The sequence below is a fragment of the Centruroides sculpturatus genome, unplaced genomic scaffold (genome assembly GCF_000671375.1).
Source record: "Centruroides sculpturatus isolate CEXI.00-Female unplaced genomic scaffold, Cexi_2.0 scaffold1, whole genome shotgun sequence".
Taxonomy (NCBI): domain Eukaryota; kingdom Metazoa; phylum Arthropoda; class Arachnida; order Scorpiones; family Buthidae; genus Centruroides; species Centruroides sculpturatus.
In genome coordinates, this window is record NW_019384326.1 from 1,809,095 (window position 1) to 1,829,630 (window position 20,536).

Sequence of the window (20,536 nt, forward strand, 5' to 3'; positions counted from 1 at the left end):
TGCCTGATCCCAGTATACTTCAATTCCTTGTTGCTTTGCAAACGCTGCGAGGACCGTGCTATCAAGGCTCCTATTTACTGAGTACTTGTGCTCATCAATCCTTTTCTTTAGGTTCCGCATAGTTGCTCCTATATATACTAGGTCGGAGTTAAATCTATGGTCCTTCATAGGTATCGAGTACACTCCTGTCATGTTATTACGTTCATATCTTTTCTTATCATTTCTTAGGAGCTTATATACTGTAGGATTACGTCTATAAATTATTTTTACATTTCTATTTCTGGCAACTTTCTTAATAACTTTATTTAGAGACGGATGGTAATTAATTACAATTCTTTCCCTTAGTTCATTTGCTTTTTGTTGCCGGTTCCGTTTTTGCATCCTTGTTATCAGTGCATCGATTGCCTTTCTTCCATATCCTTGTTGTTCAGCTAGTGTTGAGTTAAATTAAAATAAAAACAATGTAGACAAAAAAGTTTAGTAGTGTAATATGGAAATATTTTACGATAGTAAATGAATTTTGCATGATAAAATTTTTGCAATGTTAATGTGCCAAAAATGTGATTATAAGAAATAAAAAGTGATTTGAATTGAAGTTATTAGTATTTTATTGCTACTTATCTTTAAAATTTCATATAAGTAATGAAATTCATTAAGATAAAAGATCCGTTAAAGATCTGCTAAAAAGTAACAGATATGGATACGAATACGGATTTTTTTTTTCTCTCAGATATCTGCGGATATGGATATCCGGCACATCACTACTAACAATATATTAATAATAATAATAGTTTAAGTTAGAACTTCTTGCAAGAGATAACTTATAGAAGTTTTGATTTATAAAAAGTTTTCTATATAAAATCTCATAAATACAGTATGAAAAATATTCTAATGAGTAAGTTAAGGCCAAGAATATTCTATTTTACAATATTGAATACCAATTTAAATTTATATTTGCAGAAAAGCATGTACTTTCCTTTATCGAAACTTCGGCGCTCGATTCTACAAATGTCGAAGCAGCTTTTCAACAAATATTAACAGGTATTTAGAAAACTGGGAACAGTTTTTTAAAATAATTATGAAGTTCTTTAAATTTTTACTTTAATTTAAAAAAAACAAAGTAGAGAATTACTTGTTTGTACAAAAGCAAAAATGTGTGTGTGTCTGTCTTGTTGGCAATATTGTTCAAAAGCAACTTCTAGTTTGCCAGTTTGTAGGTTCAAATCTTGTTTGAGCACAGCTATTTACATTTGTTGGATTTTAAAGAATTTATCATCTTCTTCGTGGTGCCATATCAGAGTTCTGACGTCAGTGACACCCAGCACAGATTAGTAAGTAGTTAATAATATGCCAAGGTGTTACTAGGGAAGGTTAGTACCCAGAGTGGTTTCCCGTTTCCTTCTCTGGGGCACGATGTTATGTGAGGGGAAAGAATGCCTTCCGGGAGGACTTTTATGAGGAACTGGCCTCCTATTTCGGCAAGGAGAAAACCCGGAAAACTCCAAGCAGCCAGCCTGTCCGATTGCGGCGCGAACCCACGACCGAACTCTCAGTGTTTAGGGTACGAAGACTGCTCGGCCACTGGTGGGCTAAAGAATTTATGGGAATGGCAATTGTAGCCATTGGAAGTAGTGGCATTATGCTTACTCAAAATTGCTTGCATTATAGTAGTAAAAACATTTAATGCTGTTGGCTGTTTTCTATAAATATTTTAGTATAATGATGGAAATTATTTGAAGTTTATCATCTTAATTTAATCAAANGAGTGTGCTCGATCTGGCGAATATGGTTGGTGTGATAGCACGTTCCATCTAAGTTATAACAATTTATGACAAGTTACCAAACTTGTGTGAAATTTGACATTATTGTGGTAAAACACTACACCTGTTTTGTTGATCAATTCTGGCCGCCTTTTCTGTTTGATGATGATATTCAATTTGTTTACTCGATGGCAGTACACTTTCGAATCAATTGTTAAATTGTCCGGTAAAAGCTCCAAAAAAAAGCTACCGTTCGAAACATCCAAGCATGCTGCCATTGCTGTTAATTGGTGTTGCCAAATCGTTGGATTCCCATAAATTTAGTGAGAAATTGAAATGGTTGTGCAAAATTTAGTGGGAAGTACAGTATTTTCGGTGAGAAATTTTAGACCGATTTTTATATTTATGCAGCATTTTGTTATAAGATACTAAACACTCTTTTCAACGGCCTAAGATGATGAGCCTAACAATATTTAATATTGTGCCCAAACTCTAGTATTAGAGCTCAATATCATGCTATGTTTAATGGGAAGGCGTTCAAATTTAGTGGAAACTGAAACCTATCTATGACCTGGCATTGGTTTCAGTAATACCCGACAGTCAACTACTGTCGGATTACTGGATGTGTCACACTAGCAAACGGCTGGATAACTGAGCTAATAACAAGTGTGATGTAAAAAGTATTGTTGTGACACTATTTACGTTTTGTCATGGATATAAAGACGATTTATTTTAAATTCATTTGTTCTCTGTTATATTGAGTATGAAATCTGTTATTTGTCACAAATTAAATGATTTTTGGGCTGATGGCATGACCAAACAAGTTGTCTTCAGATTGTCAGTCTGTTGTCGACAATGCTGTTTAAAAATTTCATCAAATTTGATAAGATCATTTTTTAAATTTTTCAGTTGTACTTATTGGAGATTCTGGAGTAGGAAAAAGTAATCTCCTCTCCCGTTTTACAAGAAATGAATTCAATTTAGAAAGTAAAAGCACAATAGGAGTGGAATTTGCGACAAGAAGTATTCAAGTAGATGGTAAGACCATTAAAGCTCAAATTTGGGATACTGCCGGTCAAGAAAGATACAGAGCAATTACTAGTGCGTAAGTATATATTAACTAATATATTTTATAAAAATTAAACAGGTATAAATTATCTTTACTGATGTTCCCTGCAATTAGTTACTATAGAGGTGCGGTGGGTGCCCTTCTGGTGTACGATATCGCTAAACACATAACGTATGAAAATGTCGAACGTTGGCTAAAGGAACTCCGAGATCACGCAGATCAAAACATAGTAGTGATGCTGGTCGGCAATAAAAGCGATCTCAGACATTTACGAGCTGTGCCGACCGACGAAGCCAAAGCTTTTGCAGGTAAATTTTCAATTATTTATAAATTTGAGAGAGATGAAATTTTGTCAGTTTGATAAATATTTAACAAAAATTTCTATAATCACCTCTTTCATTTTAATTTTATCATCTTTTATTAATATTCACTAAACATCAGAGTCATCCTCTTTTAGGCTACTTGTCTTTCACTCTGTAGTAATAATTCTATTTAAAAGACACGAAAAAATATTCCTTTTACGAAAGAGTTGTTTTATTATATTTTTTTTAAATGTAATTTGTGATTAAGCTTTTAAGCATTTATCGCAAGTTTTAGATTAAATTCAAATACAAATTTATTTGGAAATAGTCTCCATTGTAATGCTTCTAAAAATTATTGTACAGTAGATTGCTATAGAAGGTTGCTATAACATGTTATAGCAACCTTCAGCAACTCACCACAATATAACCAATAGTCTCGATCTTTCTTCTGTAGAAGTAATGCTGCTTTGTTATTGATGTAATGATGTCATAAACAGTCTAATCTTGATAGAGCAGCCTTTTGGCACATTGCAGGAACAAATCCAAAAGCAAAAAATGAACCACTGTTTGAATACAATCTATTTTCTTTTCATAAGAATTCCTATTATAGTCAATTAAGTCTACAAAAGCTTTGTTCCAGTTGCAACATATGACTGGATAGCTGATCTTTTTCTTTTTATTATTATTATTCGTTCCAATAGACAACACAACTTATCCGGGTGGCTAGTCTGAAATTACAGGGTATGCAATTAACAATGTGTGTTTTAGGGTATCAAGTGGCAAGAACTTTTATGACAAGATCATTTGCCAAACAAATTGTATTGGACAACAACCTGAAAAAATTAAATATGAAAAACCCATTAAAATTTCTCCCAAAACATAATAGTTGCTAATCCTTTCAATGGTTGCTGTAACATGAGTCTATTGTAAGTTTAAAGAACATTAAGTGTGATCAAAGTATCAAGATTGAGTAATTTCGGAAAGGAGATTTGCCAGCTCTTGGAAAACAAAAATTCATGGGGACTAAATACTGTAGGTGGGAATCTGTGATTGAGAATCTATCAAACTGTTCTAATATAAATGCCAAATATGCAGGGATGTAACCACAATATAATGCCAGTTTTAACACCGTATGCTTGGCAAGCACTTATTCAGACTGCAAATAGATGTGCAAATCATTACATGATACTATAAATGCAACTTATGGCAACACTCGAAACGGGATGAGAATCTTAAAAAGTGTTTTAGCATTTTAGAACTTTGTTATTCTGAACATAACCTTCATTTCTAAATAAATTTGAAATTCTTTTGGTGATTTTCCAATCAATAAGTAATACAAAATGATCATACAGTTTGCGGCATTCTGTTTAAAGAACTACTCAGTTACATTTTCATTTAATGCCTTTTTAACAAAGGAAAACACTTTTTCTAATGTGACTTTGTTAGTTCTGTCTCAATTCGGTTTCCATTTTCATATGGACGCATAATTTTGATATTAAGGTTTATAGTTTGTATGTTATTTTAGATTTACTTAGTTCTATATTTTGAAATATTTTCACACCCAAGCTTAGTTTTTGAGATAGAATCATCATTACATGATATAGATTTCAGAAATTGAGAGTCGAGTGTACTAACTATCAAATAAGAGTTTGGCTGTCCTTTATCCGGCATGTTGCCTTTAGCACCTGGAACAAGCATATTCATAGCAAGTAGATATAAACAGTAAATAAGTTGTAGTGCCAGAGAACTGTATTTATTCGGGACTTGTAAAAATACAAAATAGTTGAAACTGTTATTTAAACTGTGTTTGTTAGTGATATTTTGTGAAATGCTTTCCCATACAAAGAATTAGCTTTTTTTGACACACTGGACAATAATAGCATATTCTGTAGCATTTTTTGTGAAAATATTTTCAGCCTTCTGATGGCTTTTTTAGTGTTCCATAATAAAAAACCATGTACATTCCATCATTATCATCTGTATTTAGTATTATCTGACTTAATCAAGTTATTTTGCAGACGGTCCATGTGCAGAATTCTTTTGTACGCCATCTACAAAAGAACTAATGTCGAGTTGTTGGTAAAAATAAGCTTTTGTTAAATTTAGCCGTATAAATTTAATATTGCATGTAATAACAACATGCTTCGATGAGAATGACAGGGAGCATTCTCACCTGACGACGGGGAGGCAATATGTTAATTAATATGTTTGTTAAAGTTTCTCATGGTTAATACTTTTATATTAGAGCTGTAGTTAGCACTGTTTAGCTAGAAATAATTTCTCTGTTTTGATATAGACATATAGAATGTATAGAATATGTTCATTCTTACTTTTATGGAAATTATGGATTAAATTATTAGTCATATAATTACAGAAAAATTACATATTTTAAAAGATATTTTGAAGGAAATATTTATGAAAATTGTTATAACATGCCTATATTTATGAACAAGAAAATTATTTTCCTCTGTGCATTTTTCAAACTGTCTCCAATATTTGAATCTGTTCAAGAACCTAGGAATGGGAAATTTTATTGAGTTTAACAATTATATTATTTTTATTCAACAACTTTATTTTTATCCATGAGACGGAATCATCTGGCGGGTGACACATCCCTACGGTGACCATACGTTCTTTATTTCACTGCTTTGTCCTCTAACTTTATTTATTTTATAAAATAGGCATTTTGTCCTTTATTTTGTAAATTCAATGCAAAGTTTAAAAACTTTTTTAATAATATATTGAAGAAGTTAGTTTCATGTATGCCATCACGATCAGTGTTGTCATTGTGTCCATACGTTGCTACATAGAGTGTGGTAGCGCAGTGTATCGCCAACTGAACGGCCCTTTGACAGTACCAAGGGGCAGACACTCTTATGGGGATTTTTGTGATAGTTTTTTAACTCTCTGTTTGGTGGATGATAAACTTGGAGCGTTGGTGCACATTTGTCGCCACTTGTCGACAATCTTCGGGGGCTCGAGCATGTGACATATTTACTGTTAATGTACTAAATAATTGGAACATGTGTTTTATTGAAAAAGAGGTGTTTGAATGGGTCACATTACTCAAAATTCCTTTGTGGGTGAAGGTAGAAGAAAGCTAGATTTTTATTTCGAATCATTGGTCTGTAAATATACTCGACAGTGAATTATTTGATGAAGTTGTGTGTGTAAAAAAATATGTCACAAACGAAAAGATCGACGAATGGCGACAGAATAACAAGCCCTGTCATCAAAAGTGGGTTGAGATTTTTGAACATTTTACAGCAAAAGAAATTGCTTTCAAAAACATTTGTAAAATTGTAGAATTTTCTTTGTTTCCCTGGATCTAATGCCACGTCGAACAAATATTTTCATTGGTGAATAATATGTGGACGAATGAAAAAATTCAGCTAAAAGTAAGCACATTATTTCCGTCAAATACAACTTTCAAATGAACTGTATGGAATTTCATGACTTTTTAAAGTGTGAACCAGTGCTATTAAGAAAAAATTAATTCTACTGAAAAGTATCAAAATTAATGTTATTTGAATTTTTACAATGTGTATGTATGTGTAATAAATGTTATAAACTTATGAATTCTATAAGATATTTTCTTCAATATGTCCTTTATTTTCCCCCAAAAAATATGGTCACCGTACACATCCCGTACCTGGCTTAAATTTGAGAAATCTAGATTGTTAGTTTGAAGCGTTTTGCACTTACACTCTTCAAGATTGTGCCATGGCTTGAAAGTACTAGGGACGTCACTTTGTGTGTTATTTATCATATTAAGTTTACAAATAAAGTAGAAGACAATTTAAAAATATAGATACTTTAAATATTTGGATATTCTGTATTTAGATTTAAATCAGTTTGATATTAAATATTATCATACTAATGTTAACAACCTATACATACTATATGCACACAATAACACCTTACTTGCTTATTCCAGCAATGTTTATTTTGAATTACAAATGTTAACAGCCACATTTAGATGTCATCTTCAGTTTTTGATGGAGAAAAATTACAAATAATTGAGGCTGTAGAAATATACAGAGCTAAACTAAACAGAAATTGCATCAACAATCATTACATATCCTTAGCCCAGGCTTGGCAGTGTGGCTATGTATCTGTAATTCATAACCTCAGTCACCTCTCCCTACAATATTTTCAATAGTTTGTGCTATTTTCACACTGTTATTTGTAATCTGTTAAAATTAAGGAGGTTAAGTGATGTTGGGGTTTTGTAATTTTCAAAGCACAAGAAAATGTATTGTACGTTATTGTATTATTTTTAATATTTAGTCTTATTTTAATATTAACCTCAGACTTTATTTTACAAATTTTTTGAATTAATCCATGTCGGTTAATTTACAATGTAAATTTTAAAAATCAAATCCATAATACTTGTAAAACATTTTTTTCTGTTTTTCGAATGTGCGATAAACAGAACAGCTCATTTACTTGGAAGAAGGCCTCTAAATGCAGCCAAAAACATTTGTAATTCAGAACAAATGTTGTTGGAATAAGCAAGTAAGGTGTTGTTGTGTACATATATGTTAATTTAACCCTTTCAGACCTGACAGAACTTACAAATCTCAAATTCTTTAACTGATTGTAAAAACACTTATAATGTTTATGGTTTTAGAACCTATTGGGACTAGTAAGCTCTGCATTACGTTATGTAATGGGTGGCCAAACTTTGTCACAAAAGGAGCCATACGCTTCCTATTAGAAATATACCAGCCAAGTCCTCTATTGGAGAGTCACATCCTTTATTTATAGTATTTTAAGTATATATAATATAAATATCACTGTTACTTTACTTTGTTTACCTAATTGTCATAAAGTACCAGTAATCATTTAACTCCTTTGACTTCATGAATATGACCTAAGTTTTCGATTGCCTGTTTGAGATTAAGTTGCTTGTTTCACTTACAGTTTCTGTGTATATTATGCTATGTGGTAATCAGAAAACTTACTAAAATGTTATATATTTATAAGCAGTGCATACCGAGTCCTAAAAAGAAATCGTGTATGTGAGAGCAACAGTAAGGGTTTAGAAGAGCCATGTTGCTTGTGAGCCAGTTTGGCCATCCCTGTTATATGACTAACAATTAGTGATGTGCCGGATCATTAAAAATGTATATCCGCGGATATGGATCATTAGTGTCTAGATCTGCGGATACGGATATGGATCTTAACTTTCGTACTCAGTTGGCGCCGGTGCATGTGACCTCAGACCGATAGTTGACGCTTTGCATTAGTAACGTGACGTGTTTTGACTTGCACTGTGCATGTTTTTGTTTGTAGTTTAGTGTGACACGGAATAGCGTAGATTACGTTTGTATTTTTGGAGTGTGTTGAGTTATAAATAAATAAATTCTTACTGGAAGTATTAAATAAATATAAAACAAACACCTTTCTCTATTCCAGCACACTTTTAATGCTTTGAATAACGTTTTCGATCGTTTTAATCGATCATCCTCAGTTCAAAATTCGAACTCTACAACGAACAAAGTATTCGAAAAATACAAAAAAATTTTTTTACATCGCTAATTTACGATTTAACGCTAACGCGCATGCGCATACTTATAAAACGTATAAGTTTAAATCTAAGTAATTAAAAATAACAATATTCTATATCAATTAATATTATAACAACGCCGCGTATGCGGTTGCTATATTTAATCTATGCCATCATAAAAGGACTTCCATGCTGTTGATAAACTTTCGGCGTCTCTGTAGTTGATGCACTGCGCGGTCGTATGTGCCTTGTATATTTCAACTTTTTCCAGGTGTTTCACCGCTTGTATCGATGTTGTAGGTTTAATAATCTCTGCCTGATCCCAGTATACTTCAATTCCCTGTTGCTTTGCAAACGCTGCGAGGACCGTGCTATCAAGGCTCCTATCTACTGAGTACTTGTNTTTGAATTGAAGTTATTAGTATTTTATTGCTACTTATCTTTAAAATTTCATATAAGTAATGAAATTCATTAAGATAAAAGATCCGTTAAAGATCTGCTAAAAAGTAACAGATATGGATACGAATACGGATTTTTTTTTTCTCTCAGATATCTGCGGATATGGATATCCGGCACATCACTACTAACAATATATTAATAATAATAATAGTTTAAGTTAGAACTTCTTGCAAGAGATAACTTATAGAAGTTTTGATTTATAAAAAGTTTTCTATATAAAATCTCATAAATACAGTATGAAAAATATTCTAATGAGTAAGTTAAGGCCAAGAATATTCTATTTTACAATATTGAATACCAATTTAAATTTATATTTGCAGAAAAGCATGTACTTTCCTTTATCGAAACTTCGGCGCTCGATTCTACAAATGTCGAAGCAGCTTTTCAACAAATATTAACAGGTATTTAGAAAACTGGGAACAGTTTTTTAAAATAATTATGAAGTTCTTTAAATTTTTACTTTAATTTAAAAAAAACAAAGTAGAGAATTACTTGTTTGTACAAAAGCAAAAATGTGTGTGTGTCTGTCTTGTTGGCAATATTGTTCAAAAGCAACTTCTAGTTTGCCAGTTTGTAGGTTCAAATCTTGTTTGAGCACAGCTATTTACATTTGTTGGATTTTAAAGAATTTATCATCTTCTTCGTGGTGCCATATCAGAGTTCTGACGTCAGTGACACCCAGCACAGATTAGTAAGTAGTTAATAATATGCCAAGGTGTTACTAGGGAAGGTTAGTACCCAGAGTGGTTTCCCGTTTCCTTCTCTGGGGCACGATGTTATGTGAGGGGAAAGAATGCCTTCCGGGAGGACTTTTATGAGGAACTGGCCTCCTATTTCGGCAAGGAGAAAACCCGGAAAACTCCAAGCAGCCAGCCTGTCCGATTGCGGCGCGAACCCACGACCGAACTCTCAGTGTTTAGGGTACGAAGACTGCTCGGCCACTGGTGGGCTAAAGAATTTATGGGAATGGCAATTGTAGCCATTGGAAGTAGTGGCATTATGCTTACTCAAAATTGCTTGCATTATAGTAGTAAAAACATTTAATGCTGTTGGCTGTTTTCTATAAATATTTTAGTATAATGATGGAAATTATTTGAAGTTTATCATCTTAATTTAATCAAATCAAAACCATTTATTCAGAAATATACTTATTATGACTTATCACGTTAGGAAAAAGTGTTAGCATGATGGAGTGATGTTTAGTGAATCTATGTTCACTAAACATCATTCACATTACACAGTTTGTACCATAAGAAGCTTTATATTATTCTGGAGAAGAATAATTTTCTTCTAGGACATTGTCATCTTATTTACATGTCTAGCCACCACACAAGTCTGTGATCCCATAAGATTACAATATAGTAGATGAGAAAATCTTGGAGGATGGCCTAATCTGGTGGCAAAATGTGATCGATGTAGGGGAAAAGATTGTCAAAGTTTTGGATAAAAACCAGTCTTGTGTACAAAGTGATTGTGTCACTAGGAATAAAGTTCATACGACCAACATTGCCGGGTTCTAAAATTTAAAGCTTCCAGAAAATATTGCAGATTTTAGAATTTCCCAGATTTAAAATTAATATTATATAATATAACAAATATAAAACTGACACAATTACATATACATAATAGGCATTTTAATTTGTACTATACATGTACAATATCTTGGCTATTTAATCGATATAGATATACTATGTATTCCTTACAGCTTGTGCAAACAGCATATTATGTATATGTGCCTAGAATGTTGTGCAATTTAGTTATTCACTATTCCACAGAATATATTGTGGACATTAAGCAACACCAGACTGTACTGATAAACTTTGTCATCACAACTTCTGTAACTCTGATTTGGTTAAGCAACAAATTTGTCATAATGTTAAGAGTAATGCCAATGGTATTATACCAGACATATAACATGATTTAATCTTTGGTAGATAAGTTAGTGGATTAACTGTTCATTTGACTGTCCCAATGACTGTACTAACATTTTTTGGGTTGCTTTGCTCAGAATTCAATATTGGTCTACTATGTACTAGTTACTGAATTCAACATGCAGTCTGGGTCATTAATACTAGTTTTTAGCAAACTGCCTCACTTATTATTGATATTGGAGAGTTGTCATTTTGTCATTATTTTACTTCATGCTTATATCAACTATTGTATACAAGTAATACATTCAATAAATTTTCATCAAGACACATTGTCTGCATTACTTAATGTTGAACAGAATACAATAAACCTCTCTAGTGCATTCAATAGGTAAGATCTGGACTTCAATATACAGAGAAGAAATAAATCTGGTTGATGTTTAGTTTATATTTTAAGGCAAAAATTTAGAGAAGTTATATTACCATCTTGTATTTTAATTATTTAATTTATAGGTTTTCATTGTGAATTTGAAATATATTGTACCAAGGTAAAGTTAGTTGCTTGTTATTGTAGAACAGTGTTATTCAACCTCTAGTCTGTGAAAAAAATGTCATGGGTCATTAGAAAAATATTTGACCATACTGAAGCTGGTGCAGTTGATAACGGGTGATATTTAAATAGTAATTTAAAGTTACTACAAGTAACAAAGTACTTAGAGTAACTCTGGGTAAGCATATATAAGCTTAATAAATAAGTATAATTTATAATCACACATAATTACTTGGTCCATGTAAAATTATCTATAATTTTACTGGTTTACAATGAGGAAAAGATTGAAAAACAGTGCTGTAGAAGAGTTTTAGACAGATATGTTTACATGCTCATTTCCAGTGGATAACAGCTGTAACACCCCAAGAAGTTATGGATGGAAACAAGAAAGAAGTCTGTATGTCACCAGTTCCATTTTTAGAAATTCTTGTAATTTTAATTGGATATATTTTTTGTGTTTTTTAAAAAGGACTTTTTTATTTTCTGGTGACCAGTAGCCTAAAAAGAAAAGTCAGTTGCCAAGAAAGTGTAGTCTGGAACACGAGATAAATAAATGGTGGTTCCTTTTTGGACAGACTTTGTCTTTAGAAAGATATGTTTACAATTGGCAAGAAAAAAATCCATATGGTTATACAATTCTAAATTTTGTTTAATTTAGAGAAACTTTGGTAAATTAATCTTTGACATTTATTACTAGTATTTCGGATATAAAAAAATTTATGAATCCTTCGAAATAAATAAGCTTTAATAAGTTATTGATTTTACAATGACTTCAGTATTAATTGGATAGATAAATTTAGTTTTTAAGTAATTTAAAATAACCTTGCATTCTATTTCTGTACATAAAAGTTAACGTTTTACAAATTGACATAGAAGTAAAAATTAAGCATTGTTTTTTAAGGAAGTAAAATTTTTCCTGGAAATTTAAAATATTTGGAAACAACTTTTTCAGCATAAATGATCATACAAATGATCAACTACCTTACAGACATGATGAGTTAAAGATAAATTATTGTATAAAACTGTATAGGTGACTTTAAATACAGTAGGATTACATGGATGTGTTTAAATTTATGTAAGTCAATTAATCATAGGTAATTTTATAGAAACAAATTATGCATGTCAGCAACAAACATCCTAATTGCATCAACAGACCTTTTTTCTGAAAGCATACTTTATTAAATGTGTATGGTAGTGTTTATAGAACAGTTTTATACTTGGTGTATACATATGCAAAATCAAATGTCCCTGCTTATGAAATGTCAGTACTTCGGATCTCTATTAAGTGCTATATTTCTTGGTTTTTTTCTTCATTTTTATAGAATACCCAATAAATATATCACTGCTCAGTCCTACAGAAAGAAGCATAGAAATCTCAGGAAATTTGCATATAGCAGCACTTAACCTATATATATAAAATATATCTGAAAGATTGCATTTGTTCTAGCTGTTGATAAAAGAAATGGAACAACCAAACATTATGCCAAAATTATCATGAGATGCTTTAAAAGATGGGAGAACAAAATAGTGAATGCTTATATGGAATCAGCAGGATATGCATAAATCAGAATTGGATAGAAATAAATACATGTATTATTTTGAATGCCATCTAATCCGTTTACTGAAAAAAAAAACATTGCAGCCCATTTCATTACATCAATACGTCAAAATATATCATTTCGGTAACAACAGACTTGTTGCTCACTACATGTCTGTTGTTGCTAGATGTGTGAAATTGCCACATTTGCCAACATAGCACATTCTGCTTCTGTCGCTTTTACAATAATGGAATGAACACGTGGCAAAACAATGATTAGGGGTTTAAACTGAGAGATCATTCCATCTCTGCTGCACTCGCTAGACTTGGTCTAACAGTTTTTAGTCTGTTTTGGTCTCTCTCTCAACACCCTGAAAGGGATCTACTTCTAAGAAGACTTGGAAATTTTGTGGAAGGCGACTTTGCCACTCAACCTGTGGTATTCTTCACACAAGGACTTCGTTGCTCGCCCAAACATTGAGAGAATTAAGTAACAATGGAGTGATATGTATTGATTGTTTTTTGTTTCGTGTCCATATTCCATTATTCGGAGTCAAAATCAGGCACGAATTTATGCATTAAACCAAATAATATTAAGCATCACAGTGCCAACAGTATAGAATAGTTATAATTACAATAAATGTTCTCTATGGAATGGCATGCAAAATTTGAGCTTTAAATTTTTAAAATTCTTGTATATTTTGAAGTTATATAAATTCAGAAATGACAATATCCTTTGTAAAAATCTTTGTACATCTTAAAATTGGATTTTCTTTTCGATTTTTGTTTTGTACTTTAATGATAAAACAAAAACTGATTAAAATATGTTTTTAGAAACAACCAACTGATTTATTAAAACATGATGATAAGTTAGTAATAGTAATAAGATTTTCAAAATTGAAGAATCATGGTCTAACAAAATGATTAGATAAGAAGAATGTTTTTTTTAATAGTAATGGTGTGATAAATGTATCGTATACTGTGTTGTTGATGTTGCAAAAATAAATTTCAGCTGTTGTGAAGAATGTTAATTATATTTGCCAAAGGAATGGTAACTGTTCTTAACAGAAAAAAAAACTGTCAGATAACAGAAGTTGCAACCAAAGGAGAACTTGTCTGTCTTCTGACACACATCTTCGTCACTAACCTGAGTGATTACTTTATCATTGACAATATTGATGGAGAAATCGATAATTCATTTTTTATTCCAGTACACTTTAGAAAACAAAATTTAAATATTTGTTATGAAAGTCGATTTTGGCATTACTTTTTTAGTTGTATAACACTGACATGATACTCTTTAAATGATATTCCCCTCTTTTTGTTTTTCCTCCATAAATTTCAATGCTGTTTTAATTATAAAACATCAGTTTAACAAAAATATAAATCAGACAAGCTTAACCTTTTTTTAAAATGGATAAAGGGGAAATATATATTTCTTCTCCTACTCTAACTTTTACAATAAAAAATAATATATACAACAATACTTTATTTATTATAAAACAACAAATTTTATTTAAATCTCAAAAGATTAAAAGAATTAAATGAAAAATTTTACTTACTTTTTTTGTATTTTATCATTTCAGAAATTTACCGCATCGTTTCGCAGAAGCATATCAAGAACGAAAGCGACGGAGACAATTTTCCGTCATACAACGAAGGATCGATACCGATATCTCCAACGGTGAACATAGAAACGCAGAAGAACCAGCATAAGTGTTGTCAAAATTAATTTTCTATCCCACAGAGACATTCTTCTCCATCTCTCAAAATGATTCTCAAGTGGCTGCTAACAGTGATCAAATTTGTTTCGTTGTATGGTTTACATATACATGACACATTTACTATATTATACATATATATATATATATATATATATATGAATTTTGGTAACGATTTCGTATATAAGATTATACATGGTCTTCCTTCAGATTTTACAACTATACTATACTTTTTCACTTACTGTTTTTTGTATTTATCTATGAAATTTACAGTATTAGTATCTTCACTTAACATACTGCACAATGCAGTATTTTATATTGTTAGATGAACAGACACACACACACACGCTGCTTATTTAACTAAATTCTTTTGTAGGGATGGAGAAGCAACATTCAATTCTACAGTATTGGCAAAAAAAAAAATCTTACCCATCTACAGTATTGTAAAATATTTTTGTAAACAGACTGAACAACAATTGTATTTCATTAAGACAATTCCTTATCAAATAGTAACTTAATCTCTTCCTGATTTAACCTAATGATTTTAAATACCAAATATCAAATCGTTTAGAGATAACACACTTTTATAGGTATCAAATTGAACCGAAATCCATTCCTGCAAACGACACGCCAGTCTGTGTCGCATTTTACGAATACTGGACGCATTCCAATCATCCAGGGACGACACATCTCAATTCTCCAGAATATTTATAGCGTCTAGTCACAAACCAAATGATATTCATTTTGTTGTTGTTTACTTATTAAACATTATTATTATTATTATTATTATTATTTTTTTTTTCCTCCAGTATTGTATACAAAGGGGCCAATCTTCTTGTAGACATTTAGCAATTTTGTGATTTAATTCAGATCGTATATGTATAATGGGGTACGTGTTCTGTTCAATAAAATCATTTTTTTTTTTTCGACATTAATTCGGTTAATTGTTTCCGCTGTTTTAATGACGATAAAAGTAGGTTTTGATAGTGATACATATTAACACACTAATATTCAAATTCTGCATTAAGTTGTAAATGTTAAAGTACTTGTTAATAGAATATCAATTAAAAATTCATACTATTTCCAAGTTCTTGCAATTCTGATTTCTTAAAGTCCTTTATGCTATTAAGAAACCTCAAAAAATCTCAGGGGATACATATATTGAGTCTGCAATATATGGTTTCTCCATCACATATTCAAGACAATATACTGTGTATTTTATATGTAATCTTGAATATATTCAGTAAATAAGTTTGAATAATTAAGATTTAAAAACTTTAAATTAAAAAAAAATAAAAACAATGCAACAAAACATTTTATTTGTATAACTTTTAGATCATTAGAAAATCTAGAGTCACGGCAGTGACTCAGCGCCAAGTAAAGGTGCTGATTGATTACATATATACAGCAATCGGGTTGGATATTTTCGGGGTTCGGTTTCTCTGTCCCCTAAACGTCTATAGTAATTCTGAATATTTCGTTCGAAAGATAATTGTTTTCTTGGGTAGTGTGCAAAATTTCAGATTTTTGTATGGAGGGGTTGCCGAAATATAAGCAATTGAAAAGCTGTGTTTTCTTCTTCATCCGGCACTGCAGGCGCTCCTACAGANAGTAATATTAAACAAAATTTTCAAAGTACTTCGTTTAAATCCTAGTACTTTTTGGCCTGTCCCAAAGTATCAAAGTTGTCATGATGGAAATATTAAGTGTTCAAATGTTAAAATACTGTAATTTGTAATTTGGTCAAGGAGTGCATGTTGGCATAAAGTCTGCCACTCTGACTTCTCAACTGACTTTCATAATTACTAGTTGTTAGGTGGTTTATAAATTTAGTAAGTTGAAAAGAATTATATGAATATAAAGTTAAATAATCTAACAGCCCAATGCTAATGAACTTTGAAATTGAAATTGTCAACAAATTTTATTTGTTTTGAATTTAAATTTTAACCCTTTCAGACCTGACAGAACTTACAAATCTCAAATTCTTTAACTGATTGTAAAAACACTTACAAAATGTTTACCTAATGTTTATGGTTTTAGAACCTATTGGAACTAGTAAGCTCTGCGTTACATTATGTAACGGATGGCCAAACTTTGTCACAAAAGGAGCCATACGCTTCCTATTAGAAATATACCAGCCAAGTCCTCTATTGGAGAGTCACATCTTTTATTTATAGTATTTTAAGTATATGTAATATAAATATCACTGTTACTTTACTTTGTTTACCTAATTGTCATAAAGTACCAGTAATCGTTTAACTCCTTTGACTTCATGAATATGACCTAAGCTTTCAATTGCCTGTTTGAGATTAAGTTGCATGTTTCACTTACAGTTTCTGTGTATATTATGCTATGTGATAATCAGAAAATTTACTAAAATATTATATATTTATAAGCAGTACATACGGAGTCCTAAAAAGAAATCGTGTATATGGGAGCAACAGTAAGGGTCTAGAAGAGTCATGTTGCTTGTGATCCAGTTTGGCCATCCCTGTTATATGACTAACAATTAGTGATGTGCCAGATTGTTAAAAATGTATATTTGCGGATACGGATATGGATCTCAACTTTCATACTCAATCGGCGTCGGTGCGTGTGACCTGGGACCGATTGTTGACGCTTTGCGTTAGTAACGCGACATATTTTGACTTGCACTGCACATGTTTTTGTTTATATTTAGTGTGACACGGAATAGCATAGATTACGTTTGTATTTTTGGAGAGTGCTGAGTTAAATTAAAATAAAAACAATGTAGACAAAAAAGTTTAGTAGTGTAATATGGAAATATTTTACGATAGTAAATTAATTTTGCATGATAAAATTTTAGCAATGTGAATGTGCCAAAAATGTGATTTTAAGAAATAAAAAGTGATTTGAATTGAAGTTATTAGTATTTTATTGCTACTTATCTTTAAAATTTCATATAAGTAATGAAATTCATTAAGATAAAAGATCTGTTAAAGATCCGCTAAAAAGTAACGGATANGTAATTTAAAGTTACTACAAGTAACAAAGTACTTAGAGTAACTCTGGGTAAGCATATATAAGCTTAATAAATAAGTATAATTTATAATCACACATAATTACTTGGTCCATGTAAAATTATCTATAATTTTACTGGTTTACAATGAGGAAAAGATTGAAAAACAGTGCTGTAGAAGAGTTTTAGACAGATATGTTTACATGCTCATTTCCAGTGGATAACAGCTGTAACACCCCAAGAAGTTATGGATGGAAACAAGAAAGAAGTCTGTATGTCACCAGTTCCATTTTTAGAAATTCTTGTAATTTTAATTGGATATATTTTTTGTGTTTTTTAAAAAGGACTTTTTTATTTTCTGGTGACCAGTAGCCTAAAAAGAAAAGTCAGTTGCCAAGAAAGTGTAGTCTGGAACACGAGATAAATAAATGGTGGTTCCTTTTTGGACAGACTTTGTCTTTAGAAAGATATGTTTACAATTGGCAAGAAAAAAATCCATATGGTTATACAATTCTAAATTTTGTTTAATTTAGAGAAACTTTGGTAAATTAATCTTTGACATTTATTACTAGTATTTCGGATATAAAAAAATTTATGAATCCTTCGAAATAAATAAGCTTTAATAAGTTATTGATTTTACAATGACTTCAGTATTAATTGGATAGATAAATTTAGTTTTTAAGTAATTTAAAATAACCTTGCATTCTATTTCTGTACATAAAAGTTAACGTTTTACAAATTGACATAGAAGTAAAAATTAAGCATTGTTTTTTAAGGAAGTAAAATTTTTCCTGGAAATTTAAAATATTTGGAAACAACTTTTTCAGCATAAATGATCATACAAATGATCAACTACCTTACAGACATGATGAGTTAAAGATAAATTATTGTATAAAACTGTATAGGTGACTTTAAATACAGTAGGATTACATGGATGTGTTTAAATTTATGTAAGTCAATTAATCATAGGTAATTTTATAGAAACAAATTATGCATGTCAGCAACAAACATCCTAATTGCATCAACAGACCTTTTTTCTGAAAGCATACTTTATTAAATGTGTATGGTAGTGTTTATAGAACAGTTTTATACTTGGTGTATACATATGCAAAATCAAATGTCCCTGCTTATGAAATGTCAGTACTTCGGATCTCTATTAAGTGCTATATTTCTTGGTTTTTTTCTTCATTTTTATAGAATACCCAATAAATATATCACTGCTCAGTCCTACAGAAAGAAGCATAGAAATCTCAGGAAATTTGCATATAGCAGCACTTAACCTATATATATATAAAATATATCTGAAAGATTGCATTTGTTCTAGCTGTTGATAAAAGAAATGGAACAACCAAACATTATGCCAAAATTATCATGAGATGCTTTAAAAGATGGGAGAACAAAATAGTGAATGCTTATATGGAATCAGCAGGATATGCATAAATCAGAATTGGATAGAAATAAATACATGTATTATTTTGAATGCCATCTAATCCGTTTACTGAAAAAAAAAACATTGCAGCCCATTTCATTACATCAATACGTCAAAATATATCATTTCGGTAACAACAGACTTGTTGCTCACTACATGTCTGTTGTTGCTAGATGTGTGAAATTGCCACATTTGCCAACATAGCACATTCTGCTTCTGTCGCTTTTACAATAATGGAATGAACACGTGGCAAAACAATGATTAGGGGTTTAAACTGAGAGATCATTCCATCTCTGCTGCACTCGCTAGACTTGGTCTAACAGTTTTTAGTCTGTTTTGGTCTCTCTCTCAACACCCTGAAAGGGATCTACTTCTAAGAAGACTTGGAAATTTTGTGGAAGGCGACTTTGCCACTCAACCTGTGGTATTCTTCACACAAGGACTTCGTTGCTCGCCCAAACATTGAGAGAATTAAGTAACAATGGAGTGATATGTATTGATTGTTTTTTGTTTCGTGTCCATATTCCATTATTCGGAGTCAAAATCAGGCACGAATTTATGCATTAAACCAAATAATATTAAGCATCACAGTGCCAACAGTATAGAATAGTTATAATTACAATAAATGTTCTCTATGGAATGGCATGCAAAATTTGAGCTTTAAATTTTTAAAATTCTTGTATATTTTGAAGTTATATAAATTCAGAAATGACAATATCCTTTGTAAAAATCTTTGTACATCTTAAAATTGGATTTTCTTTTCGATTTTTGTTTTGTACTTTAATGATAAAACAAAAACTGATTAAAATATGTTTTTAGAAACAACCAACTGATTTATTAAAACATGATGATAAGTTAGTAATAGTAATAAGATTTTCAAAATTGAAGAATCATGGTCTAACAAAATGATTAGATAAGAAGAATGTTTTTTTTAATAGTAATGGTGTGATAAATGTATCGTATACTGTGTTGTTGATGTTGCAAAAATAAATTTCAGCTGTTGTGAAGAATGTTAATTATATTTGCCAAAGGAATGGTAACTGTTCTTAACAGAAAAAAAAACTGTCAGATAACAGAAGTTGCAACCAAAGGAGAACTTGTCTGTCTTCTGACACACATCTTCGTCACTAACCTGAGTGATTACTTTATCATTGACAATATTGATGGAGAAATCGATAATTCATTTTTTATTCCAGTACACTTTAGAAAACAAAATTTAAATATTTGTTATGAAAGTCGATTTTGGCATTACTTTTTTAGTTGTATAACACTGACATGATACTCTTTAAATGATATTCCCCTCTTTTTGTTTTTCCTCCATAAATTTCAATGCTGTTTTAATTATAAAA

At 31.0% G+C, this 20,536-nt stretch overlaps 1 protein-coding gene across 1 annotated transcript in view; it reads left to right on the top strand.

The window, feature by feature from the left end:
* The window catches only part of LOC111627844 (ras-related protein Rab-11A-like), a 29,399-nt gene extending 13,686 nt beyond the window's left edge, over nt 1–15,713 (top strand). The window contains exons 3-6 of the mRNA XM_023371504.1: nt 2,670–2,865; nt 2,944–3,137; nt 9,423–9,503; nt 14,644–15,713. Coding sequence (XP_023227272.1) covers nt 2,670–2,865; nt 2,944–3,137; nt 9,423–9,503; nt 14,644–14,789 — 617 coding nt within the window. The 3' untranslated portion in view covers nt 14,790–15,713. The remainder of the gene's footprint in view (nt 1–2,669; nt 2,866–2,943; nt 3,138–9,422; nt 9,504–14,643) is intronic.
* Nucleotides 15,714–20,536: the final 4,823 nt, after the last annotated feature.